At 46.2% G+C, this 23,332-nt stretch overlaps 1 protein-coding gene across 2 annotated transcripts in view; it reads right to left on the reverse strand.

The window, feature by feature from the left end:
• The window catches only part of jhy (junctional cadherin complex regulator), a 118,531-nt gene that overhangs the window by 93,396 nt on the left and 1,803 nt on the right, over nucleotides 1-23,332 (reverse strand). For both annotated transcript variants that reach the window (XM_070894365.1, XM_070894364.1), the window contains exon 2: nucleotides 14,436-14,979. In XM_070894365.1, the coding sequence (XP_070750466.1) occupies nucleotides 14,436-14,803 (368 nt within the window). In that variant the 5' untranslated portion in view covers nucleotides 14,804-14,979. The remainder of the gene's footprint in view (nucleotides 1-14,435; nucleotides 14,980-23,332) is intronic.

Consider the following 23,332-nt stretch of genomic DNA (forward strand, 5'->3'; position numbering starts at 1 on the left):
GTCCCCCTCCCCTTTTATTGGGGTCACTTGTAAATTATGATTTTAGAGCCAAAAAAAAAACCACAAAAAAAACCCCCAAAAATAAAAAAAAAACAAAAAAGGGCCTGGAAAAATGTTTGGAGTGTCCCCCAGATTGGGGGGCTCCGTGATTTAACTATTTATTTGTTCTCCAATCAAAATAGTTGTAGAGCTGTTGACAACTTGAGCCTCCTCCAGGAAATCCTCTCCGTGCCCTTCAGTTCTGCATGGAGCGGTTTCCTGTACGGGATGCTCTTGCACACTCTCAACCTTGCCATCCTCGTCTGCCATCCGAACATGCCATGGCACACCATCTTGCCGTCCGGAGGAGACGGGGGTCCCCAATGGAATGCTCTCTACGCGGGAGTCCTCCCTCTATTTATTGGAGACTTGGCCTGGAGGGTGGTGCACGGAGCAGTCCAGTGCAATAAGTTTTTATGTCGGTTCATGGGCTCCCAGGCAGTTTGCAATTTATGCAGACTGGAAGAGTCCGTGTTCCATGTTTTTATTGAATGTATGAGGTTGCAGCCCCTATTCCATTATTTGAAGGGGCTGTTCCTGAAATTCTGGTTGCACTTCAGTCCCACATTCCTGATCTTTGGGCACCCTATGCGGAGGGGAGTGGGTAGGTCCGAGGGCCTCCTCGTAGGGTGCCATCAGCCGGTCCAGGCAGCGGGCGGTCGAGGGGGTCGTTCAGCCCAACTGCCTGCCTCTCTTCCGCGGTTACATCTAAGTCAGGGTATCCCTGGAGATGGAGCACGCGGTGTCCACCGGTACACTCGCGGCCTTCTGCGAGAGGTGGGCGCTGGAGGAACTGAAGTGCATCATCACCCCCAGCAACAAAATTTTAATTTGATTTTATATGTTTTAAGTTTAATTGGTTTATTGTGTCGGGTGTTAGTGTCCCCCTCCCATTTTAGCCAGGGGGCACTTGTATAATTTGTGGTTTTAGTGCCCCAAACCCCCCCCCAAAGACAAAAAAAAAGGGCACTTGAACAGTGTTTGGAGTGCCCCCCCTCCCTTTAATCAGGGGACACTTGATTTAATTGTTTATTTTGTCTTCAACAAAAAGAGTTGTAGAGCTGTTGACAACGTGAGCCTCCTCCAGGAAATCCTCTCCGTGTCCTTCAGTTCTGCACGGAGGGGATTCCTGTACGGGATGCTCTTGTACACTCTTCACCTTGACACCCTCGTCTGCCGTTCGGACATGCCATGTCGCACCATCTTGCTGTCCGGAGGAGGCAGGGGTCCCCAATGGAATGCTCTCTACGCAGGAGTCCTCCCTCTATTTATTGGAGACTTGGCCTGGAGAGTGGTGCACGGAGCAGTCCCATGCAATAAGTTTTTAAGTCAGTTCACAGGCTCCCAGGCCGCTTGCAATTTCTGTGGTCTGGAAGAGTCCGTGTTCCATGTTTTTATTGAATGTGCGAGGTTGCAGCTCTGTTCCATTATTTGAAAGGGCTGCTCCTCAAATTCTGGTTGCACTTCAGTCCCACACTCCTGATCTTTGGGCACCCTGTGCGGAGGGGAGAGAGCAGGTCGAAAGGCTTCCTCATAGGACTGCTCCTGGGCACGGCTAAGGGGGCCATCAGCTGGTCCAGGCAGCGGGCGGTCGAGGGGGTCGTTCAGCCAACTGCCTGTCTCTCTTCCGTGGTTACATCCGAGCTAGGGTGTCCCTGGAGATGGAGCACGCAGTGTCCACCGGTACGCTCGCGGCCTTCCGTGAGAGGTGGGCGCTGGAGAGACTGGAGTGCATCATCACCACCGGTAACCAAATTTTAATTTTAATTTAATGGTTAAAGTTTAATTTGCTTGAATTTGCTGGTTTTAGTGCCCCCCCCCCCTCTTTTTAGCCAGGGGACACTTGTATATATTTGTGTTTTGGTGCCCTCAAAAAACACCTCCAAAAAAATAAGGGGGTACCGGAAAAGTTTTTTTTGGGGTGTGTGTCCCCCCCCCCTTTAATCAGGGGGCACTTGATTACTGATACAACTCAAAATATTGTAGAGCTGTTAACAACTTGAGCCTCCTCCGGGAAATCCTCTCCGTGCCCTTCAGTTCTGCGTGGAAGGGATTCCTGTACGGGATGCTCTTGCACACTCTCCACCTTGCCATCCTCATCTGCCGTCCAGACATGCCAAAGCGCACCATCTTGCCGTCTGAAGGAGCGGGGGTCCCCAATGAATTGCACTCTATACGGGAGTCCTCCCTCTATTTATTGGAGACTTGGCCTGCAGGGTGTTGTACGGAGCAGTCCCGTGCAATAAGTTTTTAAGTCAGTTCACGGGCTCCCATGCCGCCTGTAATTTCTGCAGTCTAGAGGAGTCCGTGTTCCACGTATATGTGGAATGTGCGAGGTTGCAGCCCCTCTTCCAATATTTGAAGGGGCTACTCCTCAAATTCTGGTTGCACTTCAGTCCCACACTCCTGATCCTTAGGCACGCTGTGCAGGGTGGGGGGGGGGGGGTGGGGGGGGCGGGGAGCGGGCAGGTTGGAAGACCTCCTTGTAGGACTGCTCCTGGGCACAGCCAAAGGGGCCATCAGCCGGTGCGGGCAGTCGAGGGGGTCGTTCAGCCCAACTGCCTGCCCCTCTTCCGTGGCTACATCCGAGCCAGGGTGTCCCTGGAGATGGAGCACGCGGTTTTCACCGGTACGCTTGCGGCCTTCCGCAAGGGGGGGGGCCGAAGGGACTGGAGTGCATCATCACCCTGGCAACCAAATTTTAATTTGATCCTTAATGTTTAAAGTTTAATTTGTCTATGTTTGTCGGTTTTAGTGCTCCCCCCGCCCCTCCTTTTAGTCAGGGGGCATTTGTATAATTTGTGTTTTTGGTGCCCTCAAAAAAAAAAACCAGGGGGGAATTGAAAAGTTTTTGGAGTGTGACCTACGCCCCCCCCCCCCCGCGCCCCATTAAATCAGGGGGCACTTGTTTAATGTTCACAACTAAAATGGTTGTAGAGCAGTTGCGTTGGGAGTGGCTTAGCCAGTCACGTGACGTTCACAAGACTCAATAAAACCCAGCCAGTTGGGTTCAGGGGATCCACGATGAGGCAGGTGGTTGTGAGCCTAGTGGATAAACTGGTAATGTGTCGTGTGATTGTTAAACCTTTGCTAATAAACCAACTAGTTCTTAATAACAATGTGTTACTATGAATTCTTAAGCAAAGAATGCATAAAGCAAATACATTATATATTTGAAAGAGAAAGACAAGTTAATGGAGACTATCAGAATTTTGATGAAGTTAATAAAGTTAATTACCTAAAGAGAAGTGGGATGCAACTTTATAAAACTTAATCAAAATTTTGATAACAAGTCTCATCCGAACCATTAACTTCACTTTCGCTTTCAGATGTTGACTGACCTGTTGGCAGATTTCCAAGATGACTCTGGTTTTAGTTCAGATTTGCAGCATTAATACTTTTTCCATGTTAAATCTTCTGTATTGCAGACTAAGTTGAATATACTTTTAGACCTAGAAACTGTTGTTGGTGCTCTTCAGCGGTTAACAGTGGATTACTAAAAGTTACTGGCAGAAATAGTGTATGTTTGTTAACCACCATTAATGCTGGCTTCTGTTGTACGAGTAAATTGTGCTCCAGAAAACCCACACGGCAGGCTTAATGCAGTGGCACAAACAAAGTTGAGCAGCAGTTAACTACATTAAGGAGCTATATTGCTGTAAATTACAGATTTACAAGACTCGTAAGAAATACTTTGACGACCAGGTACTAGAAGTACTGATACAGTAAGCAAGGGAAATGAGGACAATATTGAGCTGAAGAACATCCTATCCAGGTAGCAGCCGTGGCTCAGTGGGCAGCACTCTTGCCTCGGAATCAGAATATTATGGGTTCAAGACCCAGTCCAGAGACCTGAGCACAATAATTTAGGCTGACACTCCCAGTGTAGCGCCGAGGGATTGCTGCACTGTCCGAGGTGCAGTCTTTCGGATGAGACGTTAAACCGAGGCCCTGTCTGCCCCCTCAAGGTGGACGTTAAAGTTCCCATGGCACTATTTCTAAGAGCAGGGGAGCTCTATCCGGTGTCCTACCCAATATTTATTCCCTCAATCAGCATCACTAAAATGAATTAACTGACCATTATCACATTGCTGATTGTGGGAGTTTGCTGTGCGCAAATTGGCTGCCACGTTTCCTACATTACAACAGTAACTACACTTCAAAAGCGACTTCATTGGCTGGAAAGCGCTTTGGGACATCCTGAGGTCATGAAAGGTGCTTTAAAAAAGCAAATCTTTCTTTTTCTTTTTTTCTTTGTGCCAGATACAATAAGCTTGGGAACAAACAGCCAACATGGAAATAGTCTCCAGAACTCAGTAGAATTGGAGAGATGTAATGAAAACTGTGGCTGACCTCATGAAATCAGCTATGGCAAGACCAAATTACGGTTTGGAATGCCAAGTACCAATTCCCAAGCATTCATACCCTCACAACCTGCAAATCATTTTGTGTTCTACCATTAATAAAAGCTTATGCTGTGCAATACTGCCATGAAGGAATGGGTGGGATGTTCTTCGGTTCAGTCTTGTCCTCATGTCCCTTACTTACTGTGTCAGTACGTCCAGCACCTGGTCGCCAAAGTATTTCTTATGAGTCCAGAAAATCTGTAATCTGCCCTGAAGGCTTACCATGCATGGCCATATGGCACCAAGGGAGAAATGCAACAAGCAACTTTGTAAATCTAAATGTGGGAATCAAAGAAATCTTAAAGTGGCTTTTAGACAAGAATTCCTCGCAAGCCAACTTAGCTGAAGCATGCACTTCTATTTACGGTCAGACAGAATAGTCTGGAGGATGGATAACTATGTCAACTGTACTACTTAAACTTGCAAAATCTCAAGACTATCTGCTTACAGGACAAGATAGAAATATTTTATAATAGAAAAGAGCAGACAGAACCGGAGGCATTAAAAGCCTTTGGCTCCATCAGGAGGCCATCTTGCACATCATAAAGCACAAGTGTATCAAGGGGATACAGGAAAATGAAGCCAGAAACCTCCCCAAAGTTCAGATCTACTGCCATCTTGTTCTGATGTCTCATCACCCTATTGAGTCACTAACACAGACTTACACTCAGCTTCTCAGCTTCAGGAACATTACACATAATAGATTGCAATGCTAGGACTGATAAAAGATTCTTCTTTGAAGCAACATTTTGATCTATGCTTGTCGGTCTTCCTGACGCCATTATCCCCATAATGAGCAATTATGCCGACAAGGCGTGTGTTAACCCTGAGATCGCTGTTAAGTGCAGTAATATTCAACAGCTTCAACAGTTACAGCATTTTTCGAACAGGTGGAAACCAGGTGGCAAGTTATCACATACACACTCATCACCTGATGGCCACCAGCAGTATAGTTCACATCAACAACTACTTCCAGGCTTTATACTGGCCAATAGATTTTTATAGATTTATTTTTATACACTTTGTTTCTCAAGTGGTACTGCCTGAGTAACTATCCACCATTAAATGTATTCAACACTTTCTGATAGGACAGTGATTGCAGTCAATAAAGAGGATGCGTTTAATTCAATAGGTGAAATCTCCAATGATTTTAAAGGCATGCCATAAAATGGTCCATAACCTCAGCTTGCACAATTATACCAGTCACTAAATGTGTGTTCCTCTCACGCCTGATGGTTGCAAAGCCCATAAACTAAAGCTGCTTATATAATGAGTGTGTGTTGCTCATTCCTGACACGCACATTTCATGTACAAAATGGCCGCCGGGGTGGCAGCTCTCTAGGGAGCTCCCCTGCCAAAACAACTTTACCCTCGTCATCTCCTGCCATCCGACAACTTTTCGCCCTCACCCTCCCCACTCCCACTGTCTAAACTTCCCCTAGTCCTAATAGATCCTAATAGGGGGTCGATTTTCTTAATACTTCACTTTAAACCCTAATCCCACAAATTCGGACCTACCTCAAGCAAGAACCTCCCCTCCAAACATCCACGCCTCTCACCTGGCGACGACGACCGAAATACCAGTGACCGAACCTCCTGCAACGGCGACCTGGACCTCTCTCTTCATCGTCCTTAAACCGTATAATCTACAAATTCAGGCCTACCTCTTGCGCGAACCTTCCTCCTAAGCCCCACACCACTCCTTGACGACGACGACGACCGGACCGCCAACAATGACGACCGAACTTACTACTGCAGCAGCGAACTGGACCTGGACCTCTTCCCTCCTTCAGCAACCTTCTCTGGCGAACTGCTCCTTCGACGTCGACTCAACTGTCCCACCTGATCCTCGGCGACACCCTGCGAGCCAGGTGAGCCTCCAACGGCGACCGGACCTCCTCTAGTGACGATCAGGCCCTCCCCCTCACCCTCCAGCGGCGTCCGGGTCTCCTCTATCGACGAGGACTGGGCCTCTCCTCTTCAGCGACAACGACTGGCCTCTCCTTCTACCTCAACGACGGCTGGACCTCTCCTTCCCCACCGATGACCTGGCCACTTCTCCCCCATCACGTGGTGAGTACCATGGCTGTGACCACGCTGACCTCCCAACACTGAACTCCAGGGACCGCTGACCCCCTCAATGCCTGCCCCCAACCACCTACCATCAAGTGCGCTACCCAGCACCGAGCTTGCAGCCAACATCTCGCCAGAAGCAACTAAGCTCATATAGCAGTGCCTGGTCTCCAGAAGTCTCGGACCCCCTTGCCACTGGTCCAAGACCTTGCTCAGCTAAGCCCGTGTGGTGATCGGTGTGCAACGACCACCCCATGTTAAAAGAACTCACACACAGGCATCTTCCACTCATTTAATATGAAATTTGGGGCCTGGAACGTCAGGACCCTAATGGACAACTCGAACAGCGACAGGCCGGAGCACCGCACTGCCATAGTTGCCCGGGAGCTCAGACTCTTTGACATCGACATCGCCGCCCGAAGCAAGACCCAGCGGGCAGGGGCAGGCCAACTTAAAGAACATGGTGGAGGTTATACCTTTTTCTGGAAAGGAAAACCAGAGGAAGAACACCACCTTCATGGAGTCGGCTTCGCCGTCAAAAATGAACTGGTCGGCCGCCTCAAAGGCTTCCGCCTGCAGGATTAATGAACGCCTGATGACTCTTCGCCTTACCCTGTCCCGGAACCAATGCGCCACAGTCATCAGTGCATATGCCCCAACACTCGATGCAACAGAGGAGGCTAAAGAGGGATTCTATTCCAACTTGGAGTCATCCCTGTCCTTCATCCCCAAGGACGACAAATTGATCCTTCTAGGAGACTTTAATACTAGGGTCGGCAAAGACACAGACCTCTGGGGAGGCGTGATTAGCAGAGAGGGGGTAGGGAAAACCAACTCCAACGGCACCCTACTCCTGACAAAATGTCTAGAACACGACCTTCTCATCACCAACACCCTGTTCCGCCAGAGGGACAAATACAAGACATCGTGGCAACACCCTCGCTCCAAACACTGGCACCTGCTCGACTATGTCATCGTCCACGACAAGGATCGCAAGGATGTACGCATCACCGTACCATGATGGGAGCTGATGACTGCTGGATGGACCATCACCTAATCCGATCCATCATCAATATTAACATAGCCCCAAAGCAGAGAGGACAGCAGAAGCAGTGCCACAAAAAAATTAATACCGGGATACTTAAAGATCCAGCTAAGAGCCCTATACAATCAACGCCTCACAGCCAATCTGGCATGCCTTGATGGTCCTGAGATGCTGAATGCCACAGCGCTTGGTCTGCCCTCCAGGCCTCCATAACCAGTGCCTGTGAAAAGACACTTGGTCACTCAACCAGAAAACACCAGGACTGGTTTGATGAAAATGATCAGGAGATCCAAGAACTAAAAGACCGTAATAAGCGCAGAGCATTTTTGAGCCTCAAGCAACAGCCAAACTCGGGAGCTGCAAAGCAACGTTACAGGCGGCTCAAGGCTGAGGTCCAACAAAAAACCAAGACCTAAAGAACAGGTGGTGGATGGAGAAAGCGCAGGTAATACAACAATTAGCCGACAGCCATAACATACGAGGATTCTTCACTGCAGTCAAGGCCATCTACGGTCCAAACTCCCAAGGCCCCACCCCACTTCTGGCAAAGAACGGGGAAACACTCATCAAGGACACCGAAGCTATCAGGGCCCGCTGGAAGGAGCATTTTGAAGATCTCCTCAGTCAAGACTCTGCCTTTGACTCGAGTGTTCTCAACTCCATCCCGCAGCATGCGACTCGCCACCACCTCAGTGAAACTCCAACGCTGCAAGAAGTAGGCAAAGTCATAAAACAGCTCAAGAACAACAAGGCCACGGTTGCAGATGGAATTCCTGCTGAGAGGCGCTGTTGGAGCGGATACATGACCTCATCGCTCTCATTTGGAGGGAGGAAAGCATGCCGGGGGATGTGATCTTGTCCATTTTTTAAAAGGGGAACAAATCTGACTGTGGCAACTACAGGGGAACCTCCCTACTATCACCACTGGGAAGGTTGTCGCACCTCAACCCTCTTCTCCCTGTGGCCGAGGAGCTCCTCCCGGAGTCACAGTGCGGATTTCGTCCCCTATGGGGAACAACGGACATGATCTTTGCTGCACAACAACTTCAGGAAAAATGCAGGGAGCAGCGGCAGTCATTATACATGGCCTTTTTCGACCTTACAAAGGCCTTTGACACTGTTGACCACGAGGGCTTATGCAGCGTCCTCCTTTGTTTTGGATGCCCCCAAAAGTTTGTCAACTTCCTTCGCCTACTCCACGACGACATGCAGGATGTGATCCTTACCAGCGGATCCATTACAGACCCATTCCACGTCCGAACCGGGGTCAAACAGGGCTGCGTCATCGCTCCAACCCTCTTTTCAATCTTCCTCGCTGCCATACGCCACCTCACTGTCAACAAGCTCCTCGCCAAAGTGGAACTAAACTGCAGAACCAGTGGGAAGCTGTTTAACCTACGTTGCCTCCAGGCCAGGTCCAAGACCACCCCAACCTCTGTCGTTGAACTGCAGTACGCGGACGACGCCTGCGTCTGTGCACATTCGGAGACTGAACTCCAGGATATAGTAATGTATTCACCGAGGCATATGAAAGCATGGGCCTTATGCTTAACATCCGTAAGTCAAAGGTCCTACACCAACCTGTCGTCGCTGCACAGCACTGCCCCACAGTCATCAAGATTCACGGCACGGCTCTCGACAACGTGGACCACGTCCCATACCTCGGGAGCCTCTTGTCAACAAAGGCAGACATTGATGTGGAGATTCAACATCGCCTCCAGTGCACCAGTGCAGCCTTCGGCCGCCTGAGGAAAAGAGTGTTCAAAGACCAAGCCCTCAAATCTACCACCAAGCTCATGGTCTACAGGGCTGCACTAATTCCCGCCCTCCTGTATGGATCAGAGACATGGACGACTTATAGAAGATACATCAAGTCGCTGGAGATATATCACCAACGATGTCTCCGCAAGATCCTACAAATCCCCTGGGAGGATAGACGCACCAACAGTGTCCTCGCCCAGGCTAACATCCCCAGCATTGAAGCACTGACCACGCTAGATCAGCTTTGTTGGGCAGGCCACTTAATCCGCATGCCAGACACGAGACTCCCTAAACAACTGCTATATGCGGAGCTCCTTCATGGCAAACGAACCAAAGCTGGACAGCGGAAACGGTACAAGGACACCCTCAAAGACTCCCTGGTGAAATGCGACATCACCACTGATGCCTGGGAGACCCTGGCCGAAGACCGCCTAGGTGGAGAAAGTGCATCCAGGAGGGTGTTGAGCTCTTCGAATCTCAACGCTGCGAGAAGAGATCAGATACAGGCAGCGGAAGGAGCGTGTGGTAAATCAGTGCCACTCCCACCCCCTTCCCCCGATGACTTTCTGTCCCACCTGTGACAAGGTCTGTGGCTCTCGTGTTGGACTGTTCAGCCACCAAAGAACTCACTTTGTGAGTGGAAGCAAGTCTTCCTTGATTTTGAGGGACTGCCTATGATGCACATTTCATGCATTTAGAAATATTTGCATTTATAAAGTGACTTTCATGACTTAAGGATGCCGCATAGTGCTTTACAGTCAATGAAATACTCTTGAAGAGTAGTCACTTGTAGTACAGAAAACATCTCGTGGCTAAAGAGAAATTTGCCAGATTTTCCAGGAGTTTCATTACTGCACCAAGATTTTTCCCACTTCAAAAATCCTGGAAGTAAATGTTGGACTCCTGGAAATTGAGATGGTGTCTAAATGAACTCATAGTTTGGGAATTCTACACTTAACTGTGTACAGTATATTATTTAGCATGGCGAGGTTACAATGCTTGCTGTACTTCCTCACATGTTTATCTTTTATTAAATAAAACAAAAATGAGCACATTAAAATGTAAATTCATGCCGAAGGAATGTATTTTGTAATACCCTGTATCGTAAAAGCCAATAAAAGTGGCACAGCTTGCCCTTAACTGCTGCTCACTCTTCTGTGAAGAACAGAGACTAGCCCTGCCGCCCACTGTGTGAAAGAGGTACTGCATTGGTGTTCAAATAGATATGGACATTTAGCACACATCTCATTACTGTGCACCTGCCTTGTTCTGTATTGGAATGTATGCGCAGTCCCTCCACCGGTACGCTCGCGGCCTTCCGCGAGAGGTGGGCACCGGAGGGACTGGAGTGCATCATCACCCCCGGCAACCAAATTTTAATTTGATTTTATTTATTTTACAGTTTCATTTGTTTTAATTGCCGGTTTTAGTGTCCCCCTCCCCTTTTATAGGGGGCACTTGTAAATTATATGATTTTAATGCCCCAAAAAAATCACAAAAGGAAAAAAAAACACTAAAAAAAAACAAAAAAAAGAGGGCAGGTATAAGTGTCTGGAGTGTCCCCCAGATCGGGGGGCACTTCATTTTACTGTTTAATTTGTTCTCCAATCAAAAGAGTTGTATGCGCAATCCCTTGCAATAAGTTTTTAAGTCGGTTCACGGATTCCCAGGCCGCCTGCAATTTCTGCGGTCTGGAAAAATCCGTGTTCCACGTTTTTATGGAGTGTGCGAGGTTGCAGCCCCTGTTCCATTATTTAAAGGGGCTGCTCCTCAATTTCTGGTTGCACTTCAGTCCCACACTCCTGATCTTTGGGCACCCTGTGCGGAGGGGAGCGGGTAGGTCCGAGGGCCTCCTCGTAGGACTGCTCCTGGGCACGGCCAAGGGTGCCATCAGCTGGTCCAGGCGGCGGGCGGTCGTTCAGCCCGACTGCCTGCCTCTCTTCCACACGTACATCCGGGCCAGGGTGTCCTTAGAGATGGAGCACGCGGTGTCCACCAGTACGCTCGCGGCCTTCCGCGAGAGGAGGACGCCGGAGGGACTGGAGTGCATCGTCACCCCCGGCAACCAAATTTGAATTTGAATTTATATGTTTTAAAGTTTAATTTGTTTTAATTGCCGGGTTTTAGTGTCCCCCTCCCCTTTTATAGGGGGCACTTGTAAAATATACGATTTTAATGCCCAAAAAAAACTACAAAAATTCAACAAAAAAAAAGGGCATTGGAAAATGTTTGGAGTGGCCCCCCAGATTGGGGGGTACTTGATTTAAATGTTTTATTTTGTCTCCTATCAAAAGAGTTGTATGCGCAGTCCCTTGCAATAAGTTTTTAAGTCGGTTCACAGATTCCCAGGCTGCCTGCAATTTCTGCGGTCTGGAGGAGTCCGTATTCCATGTTTATATACAAAGTGCCAGGTTGCAGCCCCCTCTTTCATTATTTGAAGGGGCTGCTCCACGATTTCTTGCTGCACTTCAGTCCCACGCTCCTTGTCTTTGGGCACCCGGTGCAGAGGGGAGCGGGCAGGTCGGAAGGCCTCCTTGTAGGACTGCTCCTGGGCCTGGCCAAGGTGGCCATTAACAGGTCCAGGCAGCGGGTGGTCGAGGGGGTTGTTCAGCTTCCGCGGCTATGTTCACATCAGAGTGTCCCTGGAGATGGAGCACATGGTTTCCACCAGTACGCTCACGGCCTTCCACGAGAGGTGGGCATCGGAGGGACTGGAGTGCATTATCAGCCCCTGCAACCAAATTTTATTTTGATCTACGTTCCCAAAAAGTTTTATTGTTAATTTGTGGGTTCTAGTGTTCTTTTAATAAAGGAGCACTCAGCTGTATCTGTTAATTTAAAATAGTTGTAGAGCTGTTGCATTGTAAGTGGCTTAGTCAGTCACGTGATGTTCACAAGGCTCAATAAAACCCCAGGCAGTTGAGTCTAGGTCATCCACGATGAGGTATGCAGTTGAGAGCCTCGTGGTCCCAAGTGTGTGACGACTTTGAGGTGGGCGACTGGGTGACATCATCAAGACCCAGGTCGCCAGTTAGAACATCGGCGGGGCCCAGGTGCAGCGGAGGAGCAGGAAGGTCGTAGTGGAGATGCGGCAAATGAGGGTACGGGGCCCAGAAGAGCGAGGGCCCAGGGGCAGCATGGGCCAGCCCACACTGCGATTTGTGTGCGCACTAGGTCCTTGCAGTAGAGCAGGTCTCCAGTCGTCCTGGTTAAGCCTTGCCACTGGATAAAGGCATAGCTCTGTCAAGCCCGTGTGGTGGCTGATGAGTGTGTAATGTGTAGTGTGATTGTTAAACCTTTGTAAACCAACTAGTTCTAAATAGCAATGTGTTGTTATGAATTCGTAAGCAAAGAACCCATGAAGCGAATACATTACAAGTACTGTCTTAGATCACATCATGAGTGAGGCAATGGGAAGTTGAGACACTGAATGTGATGAGCCTGAAGGTATAATGGAAGAACAGAAGCTGGTTTTTAGCTGAAGAATAAGCAGATGATGTTGCCATTTTCACCACAATTTTCATTGCAGTCATGATGATTACAAAAGAGTCAAGAGTGCCTGGGGTTTAACACCTGGTGTGTGCTGAACTTGCTGATCCCAGCCATGTCAGGTATAGGGATGATATAATTACCCTGGGTTAGAGTGAGGGGGGGGGGGGGGAAATCAGTCATGTTTCTGACTGCTAACCAGTGATACATGGTGAAAAGTTGATTTCTGTGGACAGGTTTTGGCTCAGCTGTATGCCTAGCATGACTGAATAGCCTGCTGCACTGTGTCTAAATAACACTTGATTGAGGAACTGAGCGGTTGCAAAATACCATAGGATGAATCAGAGAGCATTTTCAGAAGGTAGGAAGGAAGGACATGATTGTGAAGGGGAGCGAGATGCTGAAGAAAGGCAATGTGGCTCAACATCAGCTTCCCAAACAACAAGATTATGCCCATTGAAAAAGCAGAACACTGCTCAGAAAGACTGGAGAACGTGGCCATTGATGATGACGAGGTGAAAACTGTAGAACCGTTTCCATACTTGAGAAGATGTACACCGAGCAAAGGAGGATGTGAGAGAAGTGAAAAGATCCATTGCTCTGGACAAAGTGCTTTGACAAACTTTGGAAACCAATCTGGAGGAGGAGAGATGTGTTATGGGATGTCAAAGGAGTGTATGAGGCCTGTGTCCAAGCAACGCTCTATATGATGCTGAGTGCTCGAATCCAAAGGCGGCTCAGGCACTCTGTAAGGAAGGTATTGGGTACAAGCCGGAAGGATACAGTGGCTAACATTTAAATAATGAGAAGAGGTATTAAAGAACAGAGCGTGTTATGGCAAAAGGATAGCTCTGAGTGGGGAAGTTAGGCAATACACAATTGGCTGTGCCTATGGCATGCACAATGATGATGAATGGCTACTTGGATGAGATAGCAAAGATCTATTGGTGCCAATGAAACCATAGATCTGCAAGAGTCAATACCTAGAATCATAGAAAGTTACAACATCGGAGGAGGCCATTCGACCCGTCGTGCTGAGGCTGGCTCTTAGAAAGAGCAGTCGTGCTCAGTCCCACATCCCGCTTTTTGTCAGTAACCCTCCAAGTTCCTCATCCTCAAGTAACCGTTCAACTCCCTTTTAAAATTATTTATGGAATCAGCTTCCACCATCTTTTCAGGTAGAGCGTTCCACATGCCGAGCAACTCAGCTATTTTTTTTTTCATCTCCCCTCTAGATCTTTGTCAATTATTTCAAATCTATGACCTCTGGTTTTTGACCCACTCACCAGATGGAATCGTCTTTCTTTAATTACTTTATCAAAACCTCTAATCATCTTAAACCTCTATTAGATCACCGCTTAACCTTCTCTGTTCCAAGAACAGTCCTAGCTTTTCCAATCTCTCCTCATAACTGAAGTCCCTCATCCCCAGTAACATCCTGGTGAACCTCCTCTCTGTACCCTTTCTAAGGCCTTTAAATCTTTCCTGAGGTGAGGTGTCCCGAATTGTCCACAATACTCCAGCTGAGGCCTAACCAGTGATTCAAGAGAGAAATTTGGGAGAGGTGACTTGGGGGAAGAAAAAAAAAGTGGTTTAAATACATGTTCAAATTTAATAATTACCTTGTGTTGTCATTGACCTTGTGCTCAGGTTCAATCTTGCCCCTATCCTGCTCACTTTCAGCTTCTGCTTCCTCCAGACTATCATAGAAATTCCATTCTTCTTCATCCCCATTCTTGGCATCAAATTCAATGTATTCTGAAGTCCGAGTTACCATTTCTTCATTCTCCTGAATGCGATGGTGCAGTTCCTGTTGGTACTGCCTCTCTTGAATTAAGCTGTCAGAATCAGACTCCAATGAGTCATATAAACTCAAGTGAAAATCTTCTTCCTCCAGTGGAAAAGGTCCCTCTGGCACCTCTTTCAGTTGGGTGTAAGCCCCAGGGTTAAACAGCTTTTTCCTCTGTGTGGGATTCTGATTTTTATCCATTGCTACAAGATGTTAAAAAGGTTTTATTGATTGTTCATTGCACAGTACTAGTTCAAACAAAAGAATGAGAAATGATATCTGTAACAATACGATGTCTTGACTTCATCACATGCATAGGAAATTCATGTTCTGCACGATGTGACAGCCCTATGGTTTAATTGTACTTGTATCAACAGCTAAAAAACAAAAAGATTCAATTATTACAATGCATTAAAAATCATGGAAAAGCTGACAAACTAAGATGCATGCTTTGTACCTATATAACATGGTAGAAATTATTTTGTCAAATATAACTATTTATAAAATGTTCTTCAGCAGAATAGATAATTTTAGATTTCAGAGAGCTAGAAATTCCCCAGTCTGTCATTATTTGATAAATAATGTCATTTTAGTGAATAAATAAGAATAAAAATTGCACCATTTTTTTTTTTAAAGAGGGTAAATTTGGCCACAAAATACGCCTGTCCTTAAAAAACGGCATTGCATAATTGGCGTTAAAAACCACAATCTCGCCAACTTTAGCCCGAGGCCTATCAACGCCAAAAATACAGGCCCTGGGAGGGGAGAAAACACAAAAAAAATTGCAAAAAACAAAATAATCAAAAATCTAAAAACATTTACAAGACCCTTAACTAAGTAATTGCTGCAAAATAATTTAAAAATAAAAACTTTAACTTACCTTTTTTGCAGGTCTTCCTACTTACCGATGTTTCTGAGGCTGCACGACTGCTTTTCTCGTGCTTTTTTTTTCATCGCAAAACAGGTTCGCCGAATGGCCAAACTTAGGCGGAGTGTTTTTTTTTCGCATTGCACTAGGGCGATTCGCTTTTTGTCGATATTTTCAAAACACCATTCTTAAGGTTTGGGGAATTTTGTGCACTTCATTTTAAGAACAAAAAATCGGGTTAAAACGTGCGTTAGGCTGGGGAAATTCTAGCCCAGTGTTTCTCAAGTTAGGACACACGTAACTTTTAATCTGCATATATTGCCTTTTTCATAAAATACAGAAGCTGAATATCACAAACAAGCATAAAATATGTGACAATAAATTTTCAATCATAGACACTAACAGCTTCTAGTTCTGACAAATGTTATACTTGAAATGTGAAGCTGTCTGTTGTCTTCATAGATACTAAGTGACTTATTTTCAGCATTCTCTGATTTTATTTCTACCATAAAGACTTCAGTTTTAGTTCCTTGATTTTCAAAATAACTATGAATACATTAAGAACTGACTCTGTAGTTCAGGTATTGTAATGGACTCTAACCGTACACTCTTTACAAGCTCCATTATCAAATTGTACCTCCTATAATTACATTTTTGGGGGAATTTTGAGCTCAAGATGAAGGATACAACAAAAAGAAAAGGAAGTCTTCTCTACATTTTACACCCAATACTAGTTGCTCAAGTATACCATTGCTGGATGAACAGTAAGGTTCTAACAATATATCTCAACACCAACCTTAGAAGACCTCACTCATCAGTGCACCAATATTTTTTTCCATTTCTTATACTCCTCAAATTCTGCCCTCTTGAGCATCTCTGATTATAATCACTTAACCATCAGTGGCCGTGCCTTCAGCTGCTTGGGCCCTAAGCTCTGGAACTCCCTCCCTAAACCTCTCCGCCTCTACCTCTCTTTCCTCCTTTAAGACGCTCCTTAAAACCTACCTCTTTAACCAAGGTTTTGGTCATCTGCCGTAATTTCTTTTCATGTGGCTTGGTGTCAAATGTATCTGTTTTGTCTTCTAACACTGATGTGAAGTACCTTGGGATGTTTTAGTACGTTAAAGGCACAATATAAATAAAAGTTCTTGTTGTTGGTCATCCTTATGGCCTCTCTGAATGAGATTGACAATTTGATGCAAATTCATGCCAAAACGTATGAGGTTTGTGTGGATGGGTTATAGCCACAAGGAACTGAGTCAAAGCTACCCAAAACTCTTAGGGCTGTCAGAGGAGGTTTTTAATCTGACATTGGATTCAAAACCTGGTCCTAACCTAATTTCCTCAACATCACATCTTTGTAATTTGCACAACTTATGCCAGATCTTGCACGGTATAATGTATTTTGGAACTTAACCAAAACATTGTGCTTCATTAGAAATTGTTTCTTCACCCAGGCAGTGCACCAACTTGAATGACGTAACTGAAATCAGGAACTTGCATTTCTGAAACACTTTGCTCCGGCGCAGTCTGAAGATATCGAAAGGGTTAAAAGTTGAAGATTCAAGATTGGATTAAAACAGGATCTGAGTTGTGTATAGTAATTCATGACATTGTCTGTATTTGAGTGTAACTTTTTACTATGTAAATAATAATTTGATGACATCGTCGGTATGTTAAAACGATCTGGTTTGTGTATAATAATTCAGAAAGCAGTTAGCCGTGATTTCAGGACAATGCCATTTTGATTCTACATCGTCTGCATGTTAATTGTCTAAATGCACTATGCAAAGAAAGAGAGTTCAAAGGCTTTTTTTGTATAAAGATGAGAGTTTGACAGACACTGGACACTAGAGACTGGAATTTCGGAAGGTGTGTGCCTCACAAGCAGCCACGGAAATCGGAGCAAGCAGAAAGTTAGCTTGTGAAGTGTTTGTGTCTCAGTAACTTTCATACTTGGTTTGTATAGTATGAATGTCTGAATAAAAGACCTAATCCTACATTTACTACAACTGAGTGTGTGTGTAATTCGACGTTTAAAGCAACAAAGTGAAAAGAGCAAGACAGCCATACAACAGGAATCACAGACACAAGCCCTCAAGTCAACCTATGACTACATTAAGTGGCTTACATTCACATTATGGAAAACGCATCAACAATTCTGCGATCTAATGATTTCCAGATCAGTAGATTCTGCAGACATTTTGAATTATAAATTTCCAGCCTCGAGTTAACTAAACTCCCCCAGCAAGTGAAGACGAGAGTTCCAGGATCTGAATACTGGGGTGACATCCACCCCGGTACTCGCATCCAATGGGTGTGGAGTACTCACGTCCGATGGGAGTCGAGTGGCGATCCCCCATCACATCTAGCCGGTTCTCCTGGTCAGGCTAAAGACCTGCTCACATAAAATGGGGCTGTTGTTATGAAAAAACCTAGAGCATGATCTGCTGGATGCAAGGAATGGAAGAAATGGGTTGTCTCATGTCCTTTTAGCATGTCCATGTCCTTTTAGGCATGTGAGTGAGAGAAGTTGATTAAACTAGTTAGTAGCATAAAAATTTAGGTGACAACTAACTTAAAACGAAAACAAAACTATTAATATTTGCAAATAAAAGCACCAGAAAGCTAAAATTTTAAATAGCATTTTCTAAGAAGCAAATATTACATTTATAGGCCCCAAATTTCCTCAGCCGCTTCGAGCGGCGTATCTTGATGTGGTGCGCCGACTTCTTGGAGGAAAAAAAGCGGCAAAAATCTACCTCTGAATTTGGCCGCTCCCTCATCGTCCTGATCCATCAGCGTCGTGCAGCAGAGTCGGGGGAGGGGGGGGGGGGGGGGGGGAGGAGCTTCGACCGCGTGGCAGGGGGGCAGGGCTTGGGCCCAGCGTGTCGTGCAGTGCTGGCAGGGGCACGCATGACCGCTTGAGCGGGTGTTTCAGCGTGCGCGCATGCACAGTGTAACAGGAAGCTTGCCAATCGGCCAATTAAAGGGAGAGCGTCTTCAGAATAAGTGACTATGGAGCATATATATAAAGGCGAGGTCTGAATAATGATTTTTGTGTGGCTGAGGGAGTGGAAAGGAGTGCTGGATAGGTGGAAGAGAGGTGTGAGTGTGATCTTTGAACATTACCTGTGTTTGAGTCCAATAGACGAATGGCGCAAGAGCGTTCAAGAAGAACCAAGAATTTCCTCCATGAGGAGGTGGAGAAATTAGTGACGGTTATTGAGGAGAAATGGCTGGAGCTGGATATCAGCAAGAGTGGTCCGTCAAAGGTCTCCCCCAAGGAAATGAGAAAAAGATGGAACCTCATTGCCGAAGAATTCTCCGCTGGGGTCAACACCGCAAGATTTGAAAGCCAGTGCAAGAAGAAATGGCAGGATGTTGGTCAAGTAGTGAGTGTAAGTAATATCTTCATCTCTAATTTGAATTGCAGTGGAAAATGTGAGCATCTGTATGTGTCCCACCCATCAGAAACGCACCATGTCTGACAATTAATATTTTCATCTTTGCAGAAGAAATTGGCCCACAAGAGGGAGAGAACTAGAACAAGAGGAGGTCCGCCAAAGCTGCACCAACTGACACCCCTGGAACAGAGGGTTGCTGACTTGCACTGGCAGAAAAAGAATAAGCTCTGCACAAACTGGACACACACGGGAGGGTGAGGGCGAGTCATTAAAATGCATCGTGGCTCTTCAAATCAACCTGCTGATTGGCCTGCTATACGTGAGACTACTCATGCCACCCATCCTGCCCCCTCCTGTGCTGCTAACCATTTGACTGTTGTGTTATCTTTTGCAAGAAGAAGACGACACTCCTCAAGATCCTGAGGATCCAGATGCGTGCACTCCAGACCAAGGCGGGTGGGGGGAGATGGGGTCCATGGAAATGTGTGCTCAGGAGAATTCTGACCGCGATATCGATCAGGATATAGAAACATAGAAAAATGGGTGCAGAAGTAAGCCATTCGGCCCTTCGAGCCTGCACCACCATTCAACAAGATCATGGCTGATCACCCACACCAGCACCTCCCCCCCACATCTCCCCGACCCCCCCAGCCGCAAGGACCACATCCAACTTCCTCCCAAACACATCAAATGAACTGGCATCAACAACCCCCCGCGGCAGGGAACCCTACAAGCCAACAACTCCCCAAGTGAAGAGGTCCCTCCAAATCCCAGCCCCAAACAGCCCACCCTCCATCCCAAGAGTGTGCCACCCCCCGGCTCCGGACCCACTCAACACCGGGAACATTCCCCCCGCACCCAACCCGCCCCGTCCCGTCAGAAACCTTCTCAAATGCCGAACACCACCGGATGTCGAGCCCCCAGCCCCCCTGGAGCCACGCCCCCGTGACGCCAACCACACCACATCCACCAACCACCATCTGCGCAGTCAACCCATCCACTCCACTCTGAACACTCCCCGCACCGAGGCACAGAGCCCCAGGCCCGCCCCTCCAACACACTTCGCACCCCCGCCCCCCCCAGACCTCCGCTGCAATGTGGCCCCTCCTGTCCCCTGCCCTGGGTTTCTCCGCCCACCCCCCACCTTCACCACACTCTCCTCCATCCCATGCTTTTGTGACACCAGACTCAGCTATGCCAATGCTCTCCTGGTAGGCTTCCCTCCTTCCACCCTCCGTAAAATTGAGTTCATCCAGAATTCTGCTGTCCATATCCTGACTCGCATCAAGTCCCGTTCATTTATCGTCCCTGTGCTCCCTCATCTATGTTGGCTCATCATCCAGCAATGCCTCTATTTTAAAATTCTCACCATTGTGTTCGAATCTCTCCATGACTTTGGCCCTCCCTATCTCTGTAACCAGTCCTACAACCTTTCGAGAACTCTGCGTTCCTCCAATTCTGGCCTCTTGAACATCCCTGAATTCTTTCGCCTTTCCATTGGCAGCCAATCCTTCATCTGTCTCGGCCCTTGGGGGTATAACTTAAAATTAAAACGAAGCCATTCAGGGTGATGTCAGAAAGCCCTTCTTCACACAAAGGGTAGTGGAGATCCAGAACTCGTTCCCCAAAAAGCTGTTGATGCTAGGTCAATTGAAAACGTCAAAACTGAAATTGATAGATTTTAGTTAGGTAAAGGAATTAAGGGGTATGGAACCAAGGTGAGTAGATGGACTTAAGATACAGATCAGTCATGATCTAATTGAATGGTGGAACAGGCTCAAGGGGCTGAATGGCCTACTCCTGTTCCTATGTTCCCTAAGCTCATAAATTCCATCCCTAAACCTCTTCGCCTCTTTCTCTTCCTTCGAGACATTCCTTAAAACCTACCTCTTTGACCAAGCTTTTGATCACCTGTCCTAAAATCTCCTTATGTGGCTCGATGTCAAATTTCTGATAACGGTCCAGTGAAGCACCTTAGGATGTTTTACTACATTAAAGGCGCTAAATAAGTAAGTGTAAGTTGTTGTTGAATGGTTAGGACCCTGCCCAGTATGACGGGATGAAAGTCTTCTCCCTTTGCTGTGTGTACAGGTTGTACGTGAAATGATTAAAGGAAGTCTACTGGACATTGACGCGAAGCTCAAAGCGAATTAAAAACTGGTACTATTCAACAATCCTATTACTCATTTACCGGTATAGTGAATTATGAAGACAGCACAATAACAAAAAAAGGACAGACAGATTAAGCGAGTAGGTGGAATGTTGGCAGAAGCAGTTAACATAAAAGTATGGTGTATTAACTTTGGATGAAAGAATGGCAGATGAAGTACAATCTCAATTGTGAAATACTGAGGAAGTGGATGAATAAAGGCATTTAGTGATCCGAGTACACAAGTTGTTAAAAGTTAGCCTGTAGGTGCAAGAAGTAATCAATAAGACTAATGAGTTTCTTAGCTTCCTTACATATAGTTTAGAATATAAAAGCAGGGAAGTACTACTGCAACGAACAGAGTGTTTGATAGATCTCATTTGGAATACTGTATTCAATATTGGCTGCCCAATTCTCAGGATATATTGGCCTTCGAAAAAGTCCAGCATTGATTTACCAGAATTAAAGCTCAGTTACGAAGAGAGATTGGGTTAATTTTGGTTGTGTTGCCTGGAGATGAGGTTAATGGATGAGGCGTTTAAAATGATGCTGTGAATAAGCAAGGTAGAGGGAACAACTCTTCCCTCTAGCCAGGGATTTCAGGACAAGGGACTTGATCTGACAATTCGAGCTAACAAAAACAATAACAGCCGCAATTTGTATCTATAAAGCGCCTTTAACGTAGTAAAACGTCCCAAGACACTTCATAAGAGTATTATAAGACAAAATAAATTGACACCAAGTCACATAAGGAGAAATTAGGGCAGATGAGCAAAAGCTTGGTCAAAGAGGTAGGTTTTAAGCAGCGTCTTAAAGATGGAAAGAGAGGTAGAGAGGTTTAGGGAAGGAATTTCAGAGCTTCCAGCAGCTGAAGGAGCGGCCACCAATGTTTGAGCGATTAAAATCAGGGATGCTCAAAAGGGCAGAATTTGAGGAGTGCAGATATATTGGGGGGTTGTGGGGCTGGAAAAAATTACAGAGATAGGGAGGGGTGAGACCATGGAGTGATTTGAAAACAAGGATGAGAATTTTAAAATTGAAGCGTTGCTTAATCAGGAGCCAATGTAGGTCAGGGAGCACAGGGGTGATGAACGGGACTTGGTACGAGTTAGGACACGGGCAGCCGAGTTTTGGATAACCTCAAGTTTACGTAGGGTAGAATGTTGGAGGCCAGCCAGGGGTTCATTGGGTTATGTCTATAGGTAACAAAGGCATGGATGAGGGTTTCAGCAGCAGATGAGCTGAGGCAGGGGCAGAGAAGGGTGATGTTACGGGGGTGGAAATAGGCGGTCTTAGCTGTGGCGCGGATGTGGTTGGAAACTCATTTCAGGGTCAAATAGGACACCAAGGTTGCGAACAGTTTGTTTCAGTCTCAGACAGATGCTAGAGAGAGGGATGGAGTCGGTGGCTAGGGAATGGAGTTTGTGGCGGGGACAAAGACAATAGCTAAGCTGATTAAAAGTGAATACAGGACAAATACCTTCACACAAAGAATTGAGAGATTGTGGAATATGCTGTCCCATAAGGCCATTGTTGCAAAGTTCATTGAGGGGCCTAAAAGGGAGATATGTATTTATTTGGGAAGTAAAGGTATTAAAGGATAGTTAAATCTCCAGCACTGACATCTCTGGCCTTGATAAGGTAATCAACTGCACATTATTACTCAAGGAGTGCTGCATTGACTGAGATGTCGTCTTTTGGATGTACGCATGAATTGCCCTCTCAGGTAGATGTAAAAAATTCCATGGCATTATTCGAAGGAGAGCAGGGATGTCCTAGCCAACATTTATCCCTCAACCAACATGACTAAAACAAATTATCTGTCCATTATCACATTGCTGTTTGTGGGACCTTGCTGTACACAAATTAGCTGCTGTGTTTCCCACATTACAACAGTGACAACATTGTAAAAGTACTCAATTAGCTGTAAAGCGCTTTGGTACGTGCTGGCATGTGCCAAGCCATTATATAAACACATATCTTTCTTTATATCCAAAAGGTCCCTAATCTTCTAAAGTCATTCAGAAAAAGTTGTCAAGAGATTACAAGTGCAAGCCCATACCAAAGAATTTCCCACATCATTTAAGTTAATTAAAAATAACAAATACACACATGAAACTATTTCTAAGATGTAATTTGCCCTTGGGACTCTGATGAAAGTTATAAACTGACGTTTCACCAGTCCTGTCAATGTTGGGGCAATGTTGGATCTGACATTAGTGATTAGAAAATGGCAGACAAATCTCTCAAACCATTTAATTACATGGGATATACAGCACAGAAGCAGGCCATTTGGCTCAACCAGT

Source organism: Pristiophorus japonicus, chromosome 11 (genome assembly GCF_044704955.1).
Source record: "Pristiophorus japonicus isolate sPriJap1 chromosome 11, sPriJap1.hap1, whole genome shotgun sequence".
Taxonomy (NCBI): Eukaryota; Metazoa; Chordata; class Chondrichthyes; family Pristiophoridae; genus Pristiophorus; species Pristiophorus japonicus.